The sequence below is a fragment of the Calliphora vicina genome, chromosome 1 (genome assembly GCF_958450345.1).
Source record: "Calliphora vicina chromosome 1, idCalVici1.1, whole genome shotgun sequence".
Lineage (NCBI taxonomy): Eukaryota > Metazoa > Arthropoda > Insecta > Diptera > Calliphoridae > Calliphora > Calliphora vicina.
In genome coordinates, this window is record NC_088780.1 from 82,372,062 (window position 1) to 82,395,325 (window position 23,264).

At 30.3% G+C, this 23,264-nt stretch overlaps 1 protein-coding gene across 4 annotated transcripts in view; it reads left to right on the forward strand.

The window, feature by feature from the left end:
- Cad86C (Cadherin 86C) overlaps window positions 1-23,264 on the forward strand; it is a 132,262-nt gene that overhangs the window by 76,122 nt on the left and 32,876 nt on the right. For all 4 annotated transcript variants that reach the window (XR_010576840.1, XM_065515015.1, XM_065515017.1 and 1 more), the window contains exons 5-6: window positions 11,084-11,233; window positions 18,656-18,770. Coding sequence is in view for 3 of the 4 variants with exons in the window: in XM_065515015.1 (XP_065371087.1) it covers window positions 11,084-11,233; window positions 18,656-18,770 (265 nt within the window). In the remaining variant the exon portion in view is untranslated. The remainder of the gene's footprint in view (window positions 1-11,083; window positions 11,234-18,655; window positions 18,771-23,264) is intronic.

The window sequence follows — 23,264 nt, forward strand, 5'->3', positions numbered from 1 at the left end:
AGAAATTGTGAAATACAAAGCAGAAAAATCTATTTATAATATCCTTCCAGGTCAAATATAAGGAGTGAGATCGAAAAATGTTTAACATACATATATATTAATAAAAAGGAAACCACTAAGCCTACAGTTTTGAATCTTTTTTTATTTGATTGAAATTATTGTTACAATTTACAAAAAAAAATATTTTTATAGTTCTAATCACTAATGATGAAATTTTGTACCTTTTTCGAAAACCCTTCCATTATGGTTTTTATAATGCTTTGTTCGAACAGGTTGTCAATCTCCGTTTAAAATCTACCACACTATTGGACATCTTTTTTATACTCTTCAATTCTCTTTTAACAAGAGCCCAATATCTCTCCACTGGCCAGGCAGTTTAGAAGATTTGCCTCTCTTGACACAAATAACACATTATTGTTCTTGTACCACTCAAGACTTTTCTTACCATAGCGACAGATGCCAAATCAGGCCAAAAATAAGTGGACACATCTTATGAATAAAAACATCATTTTTTTAAACATTCCTTGATGTAAATTTCGGTATTTATTGAGCTCTTTGTAACAAATGTTCGGTTTCTTTTACCGCAACTGGATATTGCTTGCCATACCAAGAACTTTTTGTCTGCTTTTTGGGTCCTAAACTTTTCTTCGACATTCCCTCGAGCATCTGCAACATACAAAAATTTACCCAGAAGCTGCGAAAAATTTTCCATACGTACATTTCGTCATCCATATAGGTATTATTTTATATTTTTTTGTATAAAATTTGACTTGAATTTCCGTGCTCTGTATTTGGCCTCTAAATTTTTAGCAGAGTTGCTGTCAGGAACTTTTTGAGCCTTGTATGCATTGGCTTTAAATTCTCGTACCAAATAGTCCGAGTACTGACCTAACCGGATTGCTTTCCTACCGGATGTGTTGTGAGATCTCTTTGAAAATGCTTTCTGTTTATTGGCTTTAGAAAGATCAAATGGACCATTCCTTCTACCGGAATCAGGTTTTCTAACAACGGGCAAGTTCTCGCGATAATGTTAAATAACATTGGAAACATTGTTTGGCCAAGTTTTTGTAGGACAAAGTTGGATTTTGTTGAAAATATTTAATAATTTTAGTACGCATTTTTTTCTGGTCACTCATTATAATCTGATTAAAAACAAATGAACATAATAACTGACATGCTTTACAAAGGTAACTTGATCAAGAAAAAATCAAATAATACTTTGGTTAGATGTTTTAATGAAAAACGTGTGTTAAGAATTTTTCAGTCCTTATATTAAATTATTTGAAAATTTTTTTGTATTTTTAAATTTAACAACCGACTTAGGTTTTTCTTTGACAGCGTTTCACTTCTTGTTATTATTCTTTGGTATGTACTTAGAAATATATTTTAACTCGAGAACCAGAGTCTTTTAAAAAAACGTAATTTATCGACTTTTAGAACTTCATTGTGACTTGTATACCAAATGACTCCTATTTAAACATTTCTGGTTTTTCATTATCAGAGAGTCCCCATTTCATTTTTATAGTGGATATAAATGAAAATTCAACAAACTCGTTATCATGTCATTTAATTGGTTTTCAATCTCGAAATATTTGTTGCAAATGTGTGTTAAACAATTGCAACACACCCAAAAAAAAAAAAAAACAGAAACTAATTGCTTTTCTTTAATTCACTTTTCACAATGACTTGGTTGGATACCACTTTCCCTTTTGATTTAAATATATGTATAAATTACAAAATTGTGCATTATCATTAATTTGTAAAAACTTAAACGAAAATTATTGTATATTTTTTTTGGTTATTTTAGTTAGAGACCAAATTTCTTTAAGTAGTTTTGAGTAATTTTCTTTTGGAAATGAAATAAAATTAAATTTTTATTAGAAAACTACTCACACTCATACACTGATCAAATGAGCAAATGGCTTAATCTTGTTTCAAGTGAATTACGTAATTTACCATCATCGTTTTTCAGGTTTTATTTTTCATATCAATATAACTGGATACTGCTCTTGTTTCTAACTTATTTTTTTTGCAAATCACCAAATGGAATTTAAGTTATTAGGCTCGAATCCACAGACACACTGAGAAGCGCGAGCTTGCCATCATCCATCCCATCTAGCCAGTTTAGTTCAGACCATTTGCCGCTAACTTGTTATTTCATTGTATTGACCAAGTCAGTTTTGTTATGTCTTTGGATTTGGATTTCTGTTGCAGTGTTGTCTTAGGCCATGAATGCATTAATGGCAAATGACTACTTTTTTGCTGTTGTTATATTTTGTATTTTATAATTTCTATGTACTCCTCGTTACCGGTTAAATTGTTTTAAATTATCTTACATATACGAATACAAATATAAAACCTAGTACATACACATTACGGCCAAATCATATTGGACTAAATTCGAGTTATAATTTGTTTTCCAATTGTAAAGAAAGTAACGATTTAAGAAACAACAACAAATGCACTCTAAAATAAAAATACATCCTCAACTTTAATTTCAGTATTTCAGATTCATCGGAAAATAAACGGTATTACATTGTGCAACAGTCCAGTTCAAGTTTTCTCGAGCAAATTTAAGGCGAACTTACCATTTTTCCGTGATGTGAATGGTTTTTTCGCAGCTCTATAGCTTTTTAGCCCACCTGAAACTGATCTTATTTGTGTCCCTACACTTAACTCTAGATTGAGAGAATCTATTACTCTAGAATACATGAGTCTCAGATCACATATAAAGAAAAATTAATCAAAAACAATGTTCTAGTTGTGGGAAGTCTTAAATTGCAATACTATTTTCACCTACTTAAGATTCAACAAGTAAGAGAGCTATATTCGGCTGTGCCGAATCTTACCCATTGTAGGTCCAACTTACTATGGTCTTATATACATCGTTGCAAAGTTATTTGAAATATCTATCAATAGATATCCATATTGTCAATATTAATAAATTAGTAATCCAGATATAGGTCAAAAATCGAGGATGTCCTGGTTTTTTCCTCATATCTCAGCCATTTGTGGACCGATTTTGCTGATTTCTTCTCGAAAGCATGTCTGACAGAATTATTGAAGATTTGGATCCCGAAGATATCTGGGATCTTAAGAAAATTGATTTCAACGGACAGACAGACGGACTCGCTATCTATAAGTATCCAGAATATATATACTTTATAGGGTCGGAAAATTATATTGTGGAAATTACAAATGGAATGACAAACTTATATATACACAGAGAAAACAGATTCGTGATAGCAACCGAATTTGTTGCCAATCGAATGATTCTACCTTAGTGATCGAATTTTACAGTTGTGGCTACAGAATTTTGGACAGGGTAACAAAAGTTTGGTTGCTTCAACCGAAATTCTTCTTTATCAACTGACTTTCTGTTGATAGAACTGAAAAAATCTATGTGTACAACCGAATCATTCGATTGGCAACAAATTCGGTTGCTATCACGAATCTGGTATGAAGTTTTTTCTTACTATAACACAGTTTACCCATTTCCATCTGCGGTCAACAATTTATCAGCAACTCTTAGAAAATTAGAGTCAACACCTCTCATAACTTTGTCGTAATTTTGGTTTGAACTTTAAAGATTTCGGGAGCAATGCAATAATTTGGCCAATTACTGACCACTATTTTATACTTTTATTGAGTTATATTAATACCAATTCTTAATCTACAAGAAATATAAATATACTCGTATTTTTTAAAGTTGGCTGGCTACCGTTACCCCGATGCTACACTTTTAGCGCAACTACTGCTACCGCTAAGCTATCGTGGACGAAATAACAACAATACCGTCACCGATATAATCGTAAATACCGTTGCCGATATTCTATATATAAATTATAAACAGAAGTATGTACATACAAATTTTTGATAACAATTATTGAGTTTATTGAAATCTACAAAATTTAAAATATGTTCATAAGTATATTAAATTACCACATTTGACAACTTATTTTTAATTTAAAAATATCCAAATAACTGCAATTACCGCTAAAATACAGTTACCTAAACAATCAAAATTGGAATTACCGGTTCGGTATTGGTGTTTAATCTTTTCGAATCGGTAGAGAATCTTGCTAGTTATTGGTGGATATTGCTGAAACTCTTAAAAAAATATTTACATAAGTATGTAACAAGATTTAGAAATGAAAATGAAATATTGTTGATACAAATTTTAACTTTTGTTTGGCGACTCGAAACTCGACTGTAAAAATCTTTTTCAAATATGAATGTTTATAAAAATTCAGGTAGCGATTTCGTTCCTAACATTTTGTGATCATCAATTGAATCGATCGACGTCGAACGACAATGTTGAGGATGCTCATTTAAATTGTTGTTGGTTGATAGTAGTAGTTTGTTTCAGTTACAAAACAAATCATTGTCATTTATAAGAGCCGGATAATTTTGCAAAGTTACACTTTGTAACCAACCGGTAGCATTTTTTCCAACACAACAACAAACAAAACATTTGCCAATTTTTAATTTAAAGTAAACAATTTCTGTACAAAATCGAAGATATGAAAATGCATCATCATTAGCAGCCATAGAGGCAGCTAAACTGAACACAGATCGCGCATGTTTTACAGAGACGATCATGAGGACAGAAAGAAACAAAATGAAAAACAATTTTTTCATAATTTTCTTCACATGTTAACAAGTTACAACATCGTTGTACATGGCTACCAGGCGAACAGAAAAATTCATCAGTTGATTTTTGTATGCATTCGAAAATGCATTGCAATTGTTGTTTCTTCTTTTTTTTCATTATTTCTCTTTGATTGTACAATGTACTACAACCATCCATACATTCATACATAAATATATATTTACAAGTAAGTATTTTTGTGTGATGACGTTGGCTGTTTTTAGTTTTATTTCTGCAATGCATTCGCCAATTTGTGCCTCCTTTATATTGCAGTTGTTTAAACACAAAACAGACACTCATATTATGCAGTTACAGAGAAATCTCTTCATGGCGGACAGCCAAACTTGCACAGATATATTGTTTTTTAGATAATAAAAAAATAATTAAAACATGATATTTTAAGATAAATTTATTTGTTAATAAATAATAAATTGTCTTCTATTGAGTGATTACACTGTATATAATTATACATACACTCTCCATGCATTTTTTTTCATTACAACGATCGATGAGAGTTTACAATATTAAATACAGTAAAGCGCGGCTGCAACGAACTGAAATGTACTGTGTCAATTCACTCCTGAGCACTTTACTAAATCAGCATAAAATGTTGAAAAAATACTGATTCCGCAAAATGCCTTCACTATAATGAGTTGTTTGTTATAACCATGTTAGACTGTATTAAATTTCTCATCACTGTGCTCTCAGTCGCACCCACTAAAGTATATGTAGTGTAGCGCAGTGTGTTGTTTTAAAAACGTCACACAATTATAAACATTTTACTTGTTTAAATACATATAAATTGTTAAATGGAACGAGTCCAATATGTCTTTCATAATTTTATAGTACATACATATGTATAGTCGGTATTAGTTATATGCACGTGGGAGTTTATTTGACACGCTACAACTTACGACCAAGTAATTGTTATTAGGGTGTGTTTTTATACCCTACACCACCATAGTGGGTAGTCTAACAATCACTTTCTGAGTCGATTTAACGATGTCCGTCCCTCCGTCTGGCTGGCCATGTAAACCTTGTGAGCAGAGTACAGTTCGCAATTTTGAAGATATTTCGATAAAATTTGGCTCCGTCCATGGGCCAAAAAAATATTTCACCTAGCACCCATACAAATGTCCTTCCGAAATTGTACTTTATCGGTCATATATGTTTAATTTATATAGGTATCTACACAAATTTTGCACCAAATAAGTTTTATATATACGGAATACATGTCGCCAAATTTTATTATGATCGGTCCATAATTAGTCATAGCTCCCATATAAGACTCGCTTGCGATAATCACTTTAACCTGCATAAATTTTCTAAAAATGTTGGTATATACATAAATAACTTTCATATAGACATAAATCATACGACCTAATTTCATGATGATCCGTCCATAATTGGTCATCGGCCCACTTCGAAAATCACTCACGAATATAAATTATTGAAATTTTAAAAGACAAATGTTTTTGCTCGGGCTTGACCGACCATACTTTCTTACTTTTCTTAGATTTCAATAAAAACTGCATTGTTAAAAATTCGAGTCAAATAAAATAATGATAACTCATGCTACATCGGCTCTGAAGTTTGGAAGTTCTTTTACAAGAGAAACATTTATTTGTTTAAGGTTTCTGCTAAAAAACATTTATCTATTTAAAATGATATAGAAGTTAAAACTTTCTATAATTTCTTTCTATTCTATTCTCATAAGTAACTTGAACTTTAAGTTTTTTTTTAATAAAACAAATTCCGAATATTATTAATCTTGCATCTATAGGAAATATTTATACAAGGTTTTACTGAAATCGGCTAACGTTAACCCTTTAACCAGCATCACAATTTTGTATATTGGGGATGTTTCATGAAAATAGAAACCTTATTGACGAAACCTTGGAAAAAAAATTATCTAGGTTTAGAAATTATATTACTTAAAAGTTAAAACGATGGATATTAATCTTTATATGCCTTTGGGGCTTAAATGATCCGATGTTTGCCCAATTTTGACCCCACGTATATATAATGGATATTTTTATCTTCTTTTTAACAGGGAAGAAAATCTCGCAGTTGAATCTATTTAATCCCTTCTACTACAAATATCAAATAAGATGCAATTTTCATAGTTTATCAAATTGTTTTCCTTAAAAAAAAATGCCAAATAAATACTTAAACATACACGTTTTAACACAAATTGTTCATTCAGCTGCCTTAGAGTATCAACTAATTAAAGTGTAAAGTTAATTACCACGGTCATAAAAACATTTCCGTAAATAAAAAGATTAGATTTTTATATTTCAACATAAATTTACACACATGTACATAGGATTCGCGACAGTATCTATTCAACTATAAATGAAATATTCTCATCGAAAGTCTTATACTTCTTGAGAATGAGAGTACACTCAAATAAAATGTCCCGATAAAAAAATACTATTAATTAATAGAACTTCGGGTAAAAGATATCAAATGTTTATGAGGTTGCTCATCCGTCTACATTTATTGATGGGATTATATTTACTCGAAGAGAATATTTGTATTGGGCCCAGGTAAAATTGTAAACCGAATCGATATAATCGTTATTTTTGTTGACTTAATTTATTAATCATTTAAGTCTGAATGAAAGAAACTTTATCATTAAAATACCGTTACCATAATAATCCAAATACCGTTGGCGCTAAATTACTGAGTTGAAATACATACTAAAATTCTGTCTCTTCACTACTTACGCATTTTATATCAATATTTTGAGACGGTGATGTCATTGAAAGAAAGTACTTAAAACAACCGTTTATAAATAAATCATTTATAAGGCTGAGATTTTCATTCATTAAAAAAACAAAAATATACACATAAAACAAGCCCTATAAATCGGAAAATATGTTTATAAATATGAATTTTCACAGAAATATGCACTAAAACAGAAAGAAATGTCCTATACAATATTTTCAAAAATATGCATTTATAGAGATTTATGCACTGAAATTTTAAATTTCAGTAAAAACAGAATGAATGACTGGAAAATATGCATTTATATAACAAACTAGTTGACCGCCCCGGCTTCGCATGGTAGCATTTACTAATGTTAGTTCCTCAAGTTTCTCCAACCCACATACACCTGCCTGTTCTTATTTATTTGCAAATAAAATATCTAAATTTGTACTGCATACTTTAGGGAGCTTTTTTTATTACTGACTACTTTTTTATTTTGATTACTAAAAAAAATTTCCGAGTTTTACCCGGAATTTTTGAATTTTTTTCTTTACAAACCATATCCTGAAAATTTCGAATCGAATAAAAAAAAATCAAGATATAACAAAAGTAATTTTTCGACCACTTCTAAGATGTAGTAGTCCAGTCCAGTAATACATAATTATGGAATTATTTATTATCACATTTAAAAGTGATGTTTTCAACTGTTTAACTAAATATTTTCCTGTGATCACGGATTTTTAGATCCATTTTGTGATAATTATAAACAGTTGTGTAAAATGTTTTTGTATTGAATTAAGGAATACTAAATATTTTTTGAGTGTATTGTGAATTCAAAGCTCAACGGACGGACGATGTTAATTGTCAATAACGGTATCAGTCGGTTATTGTTAATAGTTCATTAGAAATTCAAAATGATAAACAAAAACAAAACGTTCTTATGTTGGTTGGTGGAATGTAGCGACTCATGTACGGGTATGTTTGAACATGTGGTACTTACTCTACTCTACTAGTACCAGTTCCAATGCTCATAAACATTTTCCATTATAAACTCATCAAAACAACGTCGAACATTGGTGATGATCATGATGAGGTTGATATAACTAGATGTTGTTCGTTTTGTTGGTGATAATGATGATCTTGCAAGCAGTTATTTTAAATTACTGTATCAAATAGAAAAAAGTTGATGAAATAAAGTTGAAGATGAAGTACAAGCAAAAAAAAATATATGGGGAACTTCATCATATGACAGCTTATATTAATTTTATGCACTGGAATCATATCAGTTGTCGGTTGCTGCCTCCTCTGGCGAGACAAACATTAAACTATTTAAACGTATTATTCCACTCCAGTCTACACTACAGCTGACTGCTGCAATTGGCAATTATCACATGCTACTAATGAATCCATAAAGAAAACATGTTCAAATACGTATCTATCTATCTATAGGTATAAACGTATATGTATGAAAACATATTTATGTAACATCAACAGAACCCAGCAGTTAAGCAAGTAGTTCCTTATATCCCTTATAGAAATGTCAGGTCAGTTGGCTGACTCCAATTAGAGTTGCCGGAGCAAGGATTGTGGGAGATGTCTTTATAACAGACTATTTGAGGTCAATTAGTACCCTTTACATGCTATAATAACTAGATATATATAGCTGATCAAGAAACCAGTTATATGTAACCGGTATGTTGCATACAAAGTGTTGACTTCTTTGGATCTCATTGTAATCAAAAAGGGTTAATTGATCCCCTGCTTAGGACTTAACTAGTTGTCCCTCTAAGTGATAGGTAAAATCACTAGTTCGGGTCATTTACCAAGAACTGCTGGGTAACGTCATATTAAGTTAGAAAATTGTGTGTGTGGATGTGCAAAAGTGTATGAATAAATAAATTTGTGTGAAGACATTGAGAAAAAAGATGCAGGCTTCCGTTTAACGGTGCTTCAGTATTAATAACTTTTCTTGAGATTGCAATCAGAGAAACACTGAAGATCGGTAAAGTTTCTGTTACTGTTATTCATATGATCATGCTGTTGTTGCTGCTAATGTTGCAGCAACATGATGTGTATTCGTTACACATGCGACTTGTATGGTCGGTCACTCTAATGTGCTGTTAATTACAAAAATTCCAACATCCAGTTGCGTGGACTCAATGAAAGTCTTGGAGAATTAATTAATTTCTGTCTTTCTTTCTTTAGTTTGTTACACTCAAACAGAATCAGCATTGTGAAAGAGTGTTTTCTTTCAATTTAATGTTTAAGAAACGGAGAATCCTACTTAAAAAGTTCAATCGAAATTTTAACTTGAGTAAGAAAATCTTAAAAAAGTTTGGATTATTTTAATGATCTGTTCACAAATTATTGGTCACTTGAAAGTTGTTGTGAAATTGAAAGAAAAAATGAGAAAAAGAAAGCAAATTCAAATGACATAATAAGACGACGAGTGCTATTTATGGATGTGGTAAATAATTAATACCAATAATTACACAACACCGCAATGCACTAATTTCTTTATTTCTGTTACTCAAATTATACTCGTATACAAAATGTATTTATATGTTTGTAAGTTACATTATGTAACTATTTAACGTATTCATTTGTAATAGAACAAGGTAAGTCTTTACCTGATTTGGAATATACTTAAAACGTATCCTAATGTAGTTAGAATAAGCTTTGGATAAACAAGTCAAGTGTTGCAAGTTTAAGCGCTAGGTATCAGAATTGTTTGGTTTATTGTGGATAGGGTTCCTACGCGGGAAAAATTTACCGTTCTTTAATTAATTATTAAGATGCCTAACATTAAAACATTTAAGGAAATTAATTTTTAGAGAAAACAATAATAGTGGTTTATATTTGTTTATCTACAATATGATTAAATAATAGAATTTATTGATTTTGTGCCGATTAAAACTACGAGTGTGACAATAATGATCAAATGCCAAAATTACATTAGAAACCTTTGAAAAGCCTTGACCAATATGTACAACAAAATATAGTTATTTTATACTTCTTACGCTGGTGTAATTATAAGACAATTTATTCGAAAAAAATGACTGGCTTTTGGTTGAAATTAATATTAAAAAATTCCCGGGATTGAAAATATTTTTTAATTTCCTCCCGAGATAGAAAAAAGTCCGGGAAATTAGGAATCCTTATTGTAGAGTATTTTGTTGGATTTCAATGTTTTTCGGTCATCAACTGATTAACTTAATATCATTAAGAATCAATGAAGAAATAATTGCATTTAGTGAACCCGGCCCTTAAAAATTGATTATGAATAATGCAACCGACAAAATTCTGTAATGACCACCTAAAGTGGTCCACCAGTGTCTGTGAAATGTCTGTGTCTGTTATATTTGAATTTACTATATTACCTTTCCAAATATATTAGTTGTCAGGCAGATTGCATTGCCACGAAGTTATGTATCTTTTTTACTTAAAAAGGACACATCACTATTTATATACTTCATGATTCACGTCCACCATTTGTTGTAAAACGAAATGACGAATTTTAAATATCTGTCGGATGAAATTCTTTATAAATAGTACAACTACAGGTTTAATGAAGAAGATTATTTGCAACTATCCAGACCGAACCGAGTCAGGTTCATTCAATTCATTAAAATTAATCATAATCTGATTATTAATTGTAATGAATTAATGCAGTAAATAAATAATATGTTTTGTTTTACACTTATTTTCTCTTCTTTAAAGGATGCTTACGCTGAACCTGGCCAAGATAGTCGAAATATAGCTGGTATGGAGATTGTTGTTATTGTACAAGATGTTCAAGATCAGCCGCCAGTGTTTACGATGGCACCACCTGTAACAAAACTACCACCTGGCATACTTCCTGGTGACAAGGTAAGTTAAGATTAAAATCTTTAATTTAACATCTACATACAATGTATCTACATATTTAGATATATGTATTTATATTCTTACATACTTATATTTAATATTAATCATATATGAAAAGATTTGTGCATTTTTATTCACTTTTTCTTACCAGTTGTATATTTTATACTTGTTTGAACTTTTACACAATTAATTTGAAGACATGATTTTATTTATCATTTAGGGTGACAACTAGTTAAGTGACTAGTTATTTTAACACGTGAATTCCCTAAGCAGGGGATCAATTGACGCTTTTGAATTACAGCGAGACTGTCTGATAGCTGGTCCAAAGTATTGGATTCACATACCGATTACATAGAGTTACCTTAATATCTGCCTAACTGTTTACTTGATTAGTTACTACTTTCAAAAGTGCAGTACAAAATAAACGTTTAAATTCACTACACTCTAGATTACTTAGGTACACTTAAGTGTCAATTGTCTTCACGCTAGATTACACGGGATGTATAACTCTACAATACAAAGAGCACATACGTGACAAATTACCCAAAATATATAAATTGGAATCAGAATTACTGTCTATAAGAGATACATTGACTACTTGCTTAAGTGCTGGGTATAATTGTAAAGTCTTGTAAACTCTAACTCTAATACCAAGGTATATTTAATAAGGTGTTATCGTTAGCCCAACTGATCGTCGACTGTATACACTAGGGTTGCCAAATGTTCCGATTTTCGCGGGATTGTGCCGCTTGTAGTCATGAAATCCCGCGTCCCGCTCGTTATTCGTAATTCCCGTTTTTTTGGATTTTCCAAATCTAAAAACTACTTATTTCATATCTACTTTTAAATAACTTCATTATGTTGAAAATGTATAAAAAAACAAGTAAGAAAGTATGGTCGGTCAAGCCCGACCATATAATACCCTACACCAAGTAAATGAGTAAAAATATTTTTCTTTTAAAATATCAATAATTTATATTCGTGAGTGATTTTCGGAAGTGGGCCTTATATGGGAGCTATGACCAATTAGGGACCGATCACCATAAAATTAGGTCGTGTGATTTATGTCTATATGAAAGTTATTTATGTTGAATTTTGAGTGTATACCAAAATTTTTAAGCGATTTATGCACGTTAAAGTGATTTTCGGAAGCGGGTCTATATGGGAGCTATGACTAATTATGGACCGATCGTAACAAAATTTGGTGACATGAATTTTGTGTATATAAAACTTATTTGGAGCGGAATTTGTGGAGATACATATATAAATTAAACATTTATGACCGATAAAGTCCAATTTCGGGAGGACATTTGTATGGGGGCTAGGTGAAATAGTGGACCGATTTTAGCCAGTTTCAATAGGCTTGGTCCTTGAGCCGAAAAAATAATATGTACCAAATTTGATCGAAATATCTTCAAAATTGCGACCTGTACTCTGCGCACAAGGTTTACATGGACAGCCAGCCGACCAGACGGACGGACATCGCTTAATCGACTCAGAAAGTGATTCTAAGTCGATCGGTATACTTTAAGGTGGGTGTTAGACTAATATTTTTGGGCGTTACAAACATCTGCACAAACGGATTATACCCTCCCCACTATGGTGGTGTAGGGTATAAAAATGCAAACAATTAAGTGAAACTAAAATTTATGTATTTCCCGTGAGCAAATATTTATTCAGAAAAGAGTTCGTATCGTACCAATCATTGCTTAATGATCAATGGGCTCAAAATAATTAAAAATAATTATGTCCATCTTCTGGCTGGTTATCCGTGACTGAAATACCCAAGAATTGAAGGCGTTACTCAATGAAGATAGTTGTCAAACTTAACAAGAGCTTGCGAAATCATTGGGAGCTACTCAGTCAGCAATTTCAAAATGTTTACAGGGAGCAGGATTCATCCAAGAGCTGGGAAATATGAATTGGGCAGAACACCGGCGATCACTGACCCTACTATTTGTCGCATAGTGTAATCAAATAAAAAAATTGGTGGTAATTTTAATAATTTTAGTAAAATTGTATAAAGGAGCTCTTGCGCTACAACTTTTCAACCATTAGAATAATTCTATTAATTTGTTAATTTTAACTTGAAACCAAATTATTCGATTAATCGACAATTACTGATCGAATAATTTTTTATTCTAATTTGAAAAATGTTATTCATTCCAATTAAAAATATATTTTTTATTAACGGCGTTATTGCAATGAGACCTTCAATTTATTATTTAACACAAATGTTTCCTATGTTTTTTTTTATAATTAACAATTTTTAAGTTGAAATCTTATAATGTGACCTTCAATTACCTTGAATTAAATATTACTTTTTGGCCCTTTTAACCAGAAACATTTTAATTAAATTTTTTCATATGCTGCAATTTAAATTAATCATGTAATTTTCGTAATTTTCCAAATTTTTTGATCTAATAAAAAACTTTTCAAAACCACAAATAATGGCTTCCATTCTCGAACAATCGAAAGAACAAACTTTACGCTAAAATTTAACCTAAAATTATGAAAACAATAAAAATACAAAGTTACTTAGTTGGCTGGAGTGTCTATGTCCATGTCCATGGATGTAACGATTATTTCAAAGAAATGTGTTTAAGTGCAATTATTTTTCATTATCGCATTGTATTGCATGAATGAAAGGAAGAAACGATGGATGGATGATGTTGGATGCTGAAATAGCCAATATAACCACAAATTCTTTTTCAAAAATTAAACAAGATGCAATACAAATATTTAGACTGAACAAAATGAAATAAATAACATAAACCACAGTAAAAAGAAAATATTATGTTTTTTACAGTCAATATAATAAATAAATGGTAACAAATATAGAGAAAATATGTTTTGAATCCTATATGTGTATGAAACAACAAAATATTTCAAATAAATAATATATTGGCTTTGGATGGATCCTATTTTATGCTTAAACTAATGAAAAATCGCAAATCGATTGAAAGCTGTAAAATTGGGGCAATAAACATGTATTCGATGCGAAATTTTAAATAAGTCTTACCACCAATTTAACTTATATTTATTTGCAACAGTGTTAATACATACTTGTATTTGTACTTAAGGCTATTAAATAAAAGTTCAAAAGATCCCATACAAATAAAAATGAGAATAGGACAAAGTTAACAGCGAAGTCGACGTCGACGAGAAGTCGACGATAAGATTTTGTTTTAATGCCAATAACTATTGACGATTTTTAGTTTAGGTTTTAGTTAATGTTATTTTTTTTTGGTTTAAGTTGCATTAGTACTCTAAATTGCATGTTTTTTACCGCGAACAGTGGAACAGAATCAAGATATTTTGGGGGAAAAAGGGATTTTAATCAAATTTTGTGAGCAGTCAATTTACATCCTCATATCGCCATCGCTATGTAAAAATTTCGAATCTCTTTCATATAAAATATTAGAACTGTAACCGATGCCTATTATTATTTTCTGTATCGGTTCCCTTTTCTCTAAGCAGATTATAGACAACTTTATTGATTAAGCAAGGCACATAAAATGGGGATTGTAAGTCCATATTTCCCAAATAGATCCAATAAATACCTATTTATGAACATTGAAATATTAGGAGGTAAAAACGCATAAATTTTACAACCTTTATATTCTAAACGAATATTATTATATTAAAAATTGAAGCAAATTTTCAGGAAATAAAAATTTGTTTTTTTTTATTTAAATAATATTATTTTGCACTCAAAAGAACCGCACTGGAGGAACGACTCAAAGCTAATTCTTCTTCTAATTGCTGTTTTCTAATATTTTAAATTAATTAACTTACATGCTTATTTTACAATTTTAGTTCCTTTTATTTATCAAATTATAAAAATGATTTTAAAACATTTGATCCTTAATTAGTTTTATTTACTAATCAATTCTCACCACTTAGGTTTTTGACAACTGAGTTAGGTCTTTGACGGGAGAGTTTCCGCTCTATGTATATTTCACTATGTTGAGAATTTCCATTTTAAATTGAGAAAATTCCTATTAAAATTGAGAATTTCAACTTTAAATTGAGAAAATTCCAATTGATATAGAGAATTTCAATATGAAATTGAGAAAATTTCAAACTAAATTAAGAATTTCCATTTGAAATTGTGAAAATTCGAAAAGAAATTGAGAAAATTCTAAATAAAATTGAGAAACATTATATGAATTATTTTATATTAAAAAAACTAAATTAACGATCAGATGTGGAAAGATGTGGTGGTCGGGATAGAGAGACCAATTTTAATTTATTATTTGAAAACATGGTTGGTCTCGTGTTGGATCCCGAACATTTCGATACCTACTACCCGTGGCCATAACATCCACCTAATAGGTGTAATTGGTACCACAGGCATAATTCAAATGGATAGTCGCAGAGGTTCGTCCACTGCAGAAAGCGCAAACGAATGGGTCGAAAGAGTTATTTATAGATGACAAGAGTTGGGCAATCAGTTATCTTAATTCGTTCTGTCATGTGACAATGCCCCTTGCCACAGTCGTCAACGTGAAATTTTAACCAATGCTTAACCTTATTGAAATAACTTGGTCCAAAATCAAAAGTATTCTGAAGTCAAGGATGAATATACCATCCGTAAATCCTCCTAATGTAGGAGAGCAGAAGAATCTTGAAGAATTAATAATTAACGATTCCAAGTCCTGTATAACTACTAATGATTGCAGTAGAGCTATACAACATACAACATTATTCAAACAAAGCGCTTTGGAATTGCAAGATATGCCTGTCAATAACATTACATATTTATTATGTTATTTGTTTCATATTTGTTTAATGTATATTATTTATGAAGAGTAAAATAACATTTTCATAATTTCATTTGGATTTTATAAATTTCAATTTGAATTTCTCAATTTCAATTGGAATTTTCTCAATCTAAAATGGAAATTCTCAACTTCATTTGGAATTTTCTCAATCTGAAATGGAAATTCTCAATTTCATTTGGAATTTTCTCAATTTAAAATGGAAATTCTCTAGAATCTTTTTATTAAATTTGGATCATTTATTTCAAAAATTTTACTGTTTTTTTGCTTAATTTATTATTAACAGATTTCCGGAAATGAACAGACTGAATATAACTCCAATTATGAATAAAAATTCCCCGGGAGTTTTTCCCATTTTTCCTATTCAAATTCAATGGGAAAAATTCCCGGTGAATTTTTTATTCATAATTGGGCTGATTATTTCCAGGGAATGGAAAAAGTACCGAAAATCAGGAACCCTAGAATTAATGGACGTTTTCATTATACTAATTTTATGTTTCGATTTTGTATTACAATGAACATGGAAACACGAAATCTAAATCTAATCTAGGAGCGCACTATTATTATTATTATTATTTTTTTTTTTATTAAAATGGTACTTTTTTTTATTCTACAATAAAGAACTTAGAGCCATAGAAGTAGACACACATGATCCTAAATGAGTTATAATCCGAAAAAAGGATCTTGATTATGAAAAATTTTAAGAATCTTGAAGAACGTCTTGACGTTTACATTAAATTGCTTTATTTTGTTTTATTGTAACAATTTGGCGGACAAAGTAGAGGGTTAAATGCTGAGCCCCATGGCACAGATCCGGGCGATATGTATGTGAAGTTCATAGTTAAAACTTAAGCTGGAACTCACATTTACATTAATTGTGTGATATTAAAAATTGTGCAATTTATTTCCAAAATATTTTGATTCTGCCAAACTGTGCTGTGTCTGATCTGGCTCAAGCCATTAAATATTATTGCAGTTATTGTTGTTGTTATTGTTTTTGTTGCTGCAGCAGTTCTATCCAAAGGCCACGTATGGTTAGATGGAGCAATGTTAAGGCTAAAATAAGCAATTATGGATCTATTCATGTTCATACACATACATAAATGCATGTATGTATGAATGTATTTAATATGTATAGTACAAGTTATATATGTACATATTTATGTATCTACTAGTTGAATGTACATAAGGTACAGACAAGTATTTTAAGTGCTACAGGGAAAATTGTTGGCTAAGTCCTCATTCAATCGCATAGTTATTTAGTTGTATGTGCATTTTTTGCGATCATCAAAACCTTTAAATGTTTTCTTTTTTCTTATGGTTGTTGTTGTTCTTTATTTATTCACTAGTTTCTTCTACTCGCTGGTGGCTTACTTTTTTCCAGCACTCTTGCACACACAGATACATGCAGCCGAAGTACTTAAACACACATACAACCGCTATAATGCGAGTCAAAAATAATTTAAGCTCTTTTTAATATCTTGCCGGTTTGGCTTTGTATCGCTCTAAACTTTAGAGTCTAAAGGGTACCTAGTTACATCTACAGACCGATCGTACTCGTACACTGATCAAGTAATTTGCATGAGTAGTGGTGCATCTGTGTGTATTCGATGGGTACCAGTTTTATTAGATGCACTAGAAATTCTAAATGGCAACATTATTGGTGGCATAAAATAAAACATTTCTCGCTGTTAAATTTGTGCCCAGATAGATGCACATAAAGCTCAAAACCTAATTTTCGATAAAAACAATGAGATCGGCAACTAAGATCTAGTTTTTTGTATATAGATAAACTACATTCCTCGTTTAAACCTAGCTTAAACTAAAACTGAATAAATAAAATAAACAATTCAACACGTGAAATTAAATTTACTATATTTTATTAAAAATTCCAAAAAAATATGGATTATTCTAATGATTAAATATGACAGCTGTAAATGTAGGGTCACACATGACAAATATTTGACGAAAAAGACGTAACCACTAAATAAAATATATTTGAATTCTTTTATTTATTCCAAAAACTTATTTTACTTTTGATGATTTAAAACAAAAAATTTTGTTTTATTTTATTTGATGCTGATTGATCTTACAAAACAATTGTAACAGTAAACACGTCAAAAAAATTTGTGCTAAAAAAAGTGGTTACGCTTTTTTGAGCAAATATTTGCCATGTGTGACCCTACCTTAAGAAAGATAATAATAAAAAGGACACGTCCAAATAATTTCTGCGTTCTTTCAACGATTTCGCTTATCAAAACGATCCGCGATATCGTTGATATCATTATAATTTTTAGTATTCATTTCATTTACTTTTTCTTTTTACAAAGTTTAAATTTACACAAACTTTAGTGGATGAGCTTGTTTTATTTAAAATTTAAAGTATTTCCATATTTATATGAACAAATTTGAGGAATGCCGCATGTGATTTGACAGTTCGTAATCCATTAGTGGGTAACACAATCATTGGTTAAAGCCCGGCTAAATTTGTTTCAGTTTCAACACGTTGTTAGTTAAGCTATGTTTAAACTAGCCCTATCAATAATTAAAAATATATAATACCAATTTTCAAACCTTATGATCACTTAATACCATATTAGGTTCCTCTTTAATTCAAATTAATTTCAAATTTTCGTTACAGATACTTCAAGTTCATGCTGAAGATGGTGACAAGGGTAGTCCACGTGAAGTACGTTACGGTCTTGTTTCGGAGGGAAATCCATTTACATCATTTTTTGACATCAACGATACAAGTGGTAAGTTCTCTTTAAAATAACAAATATTCTAAAAGTCACATAGTCACAATAAATAAAAAATAAAAACTGAGATGCATACTAATGATTCGTGGTTTTGTGTTGTTGTTTGTATTATTTTTCTAAAAAATTGAAATGTTTGTATCTCGTACGGATTTATACGGTCTTTAACCCCATTAATTATTTGTAGAGAATAATTAAACAATAATAAAAGAAATAAACATTAAAGTAAAGAAAAAACTATTTTCTCTGTCTATCTGTCATTCTACTGACTGAAATTATCCGCTGTGAAACAATAAAAGTAAAAATATAGCGATGATCTAAATTCTTAACTTGTCCTGATTTAATTTACTTTTAAATAATTGAGGGTATATTTCTGTAAATTGAATCTTTATTTAATTTTCGTTTCGTTTATTAGTTGTTTTTGAGTTCAGGTTTTGCTACCTGTCTAAATTAAACAATAGTTTCATACATACAAACAAGTTCATTTCAATTTAAATACTAATTTGTTGGTACTTAATGTTAAGCTTATACGTGGTATAATCGACAATTTGAAAGTAATAAGTAAGTAGGAGCGTTCCTAATTCCTCCTTCACAGAATATGCATTAGTCTGGTAATTTTGGTTATTTGGCTTATTTTTGACATCAGGGGTAAACAGGCCCAAGTAAAAATAACACTGTGCACGAAACTGACAGTTTTTTCTGTCAAGAAGGGCACCCAGTGGGTTAAACTAACTCGGGTACGCTGAATTCAGTGGTGCTAGCCGTTTTTTTAGGTTAGCTCGTATTTTCGAGATATACCGTGATTTCGAAAATGGAGGAGGTTGCACAACATATATTCGCGTAACTCAAAAACAGTTCTTTAAAAAAAAAAAAATTCGAAATTTTGCTAAAAAATAATTTATAATTTATAAAAAAAATTATATTTCTAAAACGACTGCGAAGATTAAAAACTTGTTAAGCGTTTCTTAAAGGTAATTTTAGTGCGCAATTTCTGTTTTTTCATTTTATTCAATAAACTAAACCTTTTTTGAGTTACACGAATATATGTTTGTTTGAGTTTTTTCTAGTTTCCGCTCTATACGTTTATGTATTGAAATCACAGAAAAGCTGTTCATTCCATTTATCGTCAATTTTCCGTGTACTCTTTTCAAAATTTAGGCCTATATTCTTAAACAATTAAAAATTTATAAAAGTTTTTAAAACAAAATTTGTTTTATAAACCATTGATAAATTTAAAAACTGTTTATGAATTAAGTTATTGCAAAAATACTTTGGGGTATATTTTTATTTTTGGATAAATATCCAGGTAAAAATAAAAATTTCAAACTTAATACGAAACTATAATTGATTTTCAAATATCCGGGAAATGAATGTATTATTGAATACCCAAATGAAAATTTTCTAGTTGTTTCGAAGAATCAAAAATATGTAGTAGAATTTGCCAATACGAATACATATCGAGCCCCAACCCCAAAAAATATATTATCTTATATATAACAAAAAAACTTTACATGAGAAGTGGTGTGCATTTAATCTAAAATTGTTTTTGCTATAAAATTGTAACGGTTCTTGATACACCTATGAAATTTCAACTGATTATATAAACGGAGCCAAAATTAAATGAAACCAAGTAAGAGGCTATGCCGAATCTTATATAACCTTCCCCAAATTATACTTCAAAATAAAAATTTTTAATATTTTTAGGTAAACAAAATTTATTTTTTTTCCAAAGTTATTTTTTTAATTTTTTGGAAAAAAAATGTTTCGAATTGTTTTTTTTTAATTTCAATTTTTTTTTGTTTTTTAAATTTTTTTTTAATATTTAGCGAAAAAAAAAAACTTTTGGTGAAAAAAAAATCTGCTTAAAAAATATTTTTTCCGATTTTGACCCATGGTAGGTCCAACTTACTATGGTCCTATAACCGTCGTTGCAAAGGTCTTTGAAATTTCTATCATTAGATATCCATATGATCTATATTAATGACTTAGTAATCCAGATATAGGTCAAAAATCGAGGATGTCCTGGTTTTTTCCTTATATCTCAGACATTTGTGGACCGATTTCCTCGATTTTAAATAGCAAAATCGATTTTTAACCGATTTTGAAATATTTAGCTTTTTGAAACTCTCTTTATTTTCCTTTTTCTACAAAGTATTTAAAACCAGAGATGTTTGAATTTCACACCCTGTATTTCGCCTTGTATGTATTCTAACAAAGTGGTCACAAATTTAATTTTTTGAAAGTTTATGTCCTCTACGATTCGTTCGAAAAATGGTTTTTCAATCGGACTACAACTTCAGAAGATACGAATTTATTGACACTTTTTTCCGATCGAGTCCACTGTACGACCAGCGTGTATATACGTTTTGTTCACTTCCCCTTTATTTGACTTCTATTATCGCTATAGCAAAAAAAAAGTGTCACCTTTTAATACCAAATCCCTTCATAGCATTGGCATGTTTGGACTGAAATATCAATAGAATTAAATTCAATGACAGCTCCTTATCAATTAATCCACGTATTCACTGGAACACACATGTCTTAGCAAAACTTGTACTTCCAGCCGTTGAAGTAGAAATGAAAAGAAGACGAAAACAAAAAAAAATAAGCTGAGATTTAACAACTTGTTTTGCATCTTGATATGATTGACACTCAAATTGAGGCAATTACTCAACACTAGAAAATTAAGGAAGCTTAAAATGAAAACGGAAAAAACTTAAATACCTTTAACGTCTACAAATACAATATAATTGTAATATGTATCTGGATATATTAGTGTGTGTATGAACACATAAATTATCCGGTTTAGGAAAAAATAAGGCTAAACTATATAAAAAAAAAACAATGAAAAAGAAAAAGAAGTTCAAAATTTACTTTAAACTTCAAAGATCTAAACAAAAAATGGAACAACAACAAAAAAAGGTTTGGAATTTCATACTACTTAATATGTTTCCCACGATCACAAAATAAACATAGATACTCACACATATACACATACACATAGGCAGAGATACTCATACAAACATACCCACATTATCGCACCATCTGTTGTCGTTTAAATGAAGGAGAAAAAAAGAGGTAAATAAATAAGAATTTATATACAATATTAACAGTTTAGCACGAAATTATTTGTTGTTTTAAGTTAAAACTAAACCAAACAGAACAGATCGTATAGTTAAACACACACATCCATATGTACATACCTCCAGATACATAACTACCCAGCAGTTAAGCGAGTAGTCAATGTATCCCTTATAGGCAGTAATTGTCACTAATGTCCTATCACTTGACTGTCTCCAATTTATATTATTTCGGGTCATTTGACACGTATGTGCTCTTTGTAGTGCAGAGAGAAGACAATTGGTTACTTTGTACATCATAGGCAATCTAGCGTGAAGACAATTGTCATTTAAGTGTCTCTAAGTAATATGGAGTGTAGTCACTTTAAACGTTTTGTGAGTAATTCGTACAAACTGGTTTTATACAAATTGTGTTGATATAATTCTCATACAGTTTATTTTTATTTTTGCTTAAGTATACTGATATCCCATGTAAAATAGAGTGAAGTCAATAGTCACTTTAGTGTCTCGTAGGTGAAGTCACTTTAAACGTTTAGTTTGTACAGCGCTTTAGAAAGTAGTTATTTTAGCCAACAGAAGCAATCTATTGGAGAGTTGTCGGAGGAAGGTTTGTTTACAAGCAATCGTTTATTGGACTGTCTATGATATGTCTTTTTAGCTGATTATTTGTGGTCAATTAGCACCCGTACATGTTAAAATAACTAGTTGTGTAGCTGATCAAGTAACCAGTTAGGTAGCTGTCTTTGTGTAACCGGTATTTGAATCCAATGCGTTGACTAATTTGGACCAGATATCAGATGGTAACCTAAAATTGTCAATTGAGTCCCTGTTTAAAATAACTAGTCACTTAGCTAGTTATGTAACTAGTTGTCACCCTAATTGATGGGTAAACTATCACTAGTTTGGGACTGTCTCCTAGAACTGTTGGGATAACTACAGACACAGATACGTGTTTGAGTATACATGCAAAAAATATATTCATATGTATGTATAATTATAACACAGTTTATTCTCTATATCGAGCCAACAACCTTGATTGGAATTTTCCCAAATTCAGAACACACACATACTTTTTGTACAAATAAAAAATGCCAAACTTTGATTTCAGTCATTTCTTAGCCATGTTCTGCTTTTTTCATACCAATTACAATTCAAATGATGAGGCCAGGCCGTTTTTTATTTCTTTTTATTGGAATAAAAAATAAGTAATAAATATCAGAACATTGCGAATAACAATTCGTTAACGGTATTTCACAATAACATTGGTAATTTCCCAAATAAAGAAATATTTTGAAAATTAAATCTGAGTCATGCAATTGCAACATAGAAAAATATTACTGACATGCTATTTCAATTAATATTTTTTTATAATCTGGCAGATAATGAAAATCTGAATAAATCTAGCTCTAATAGG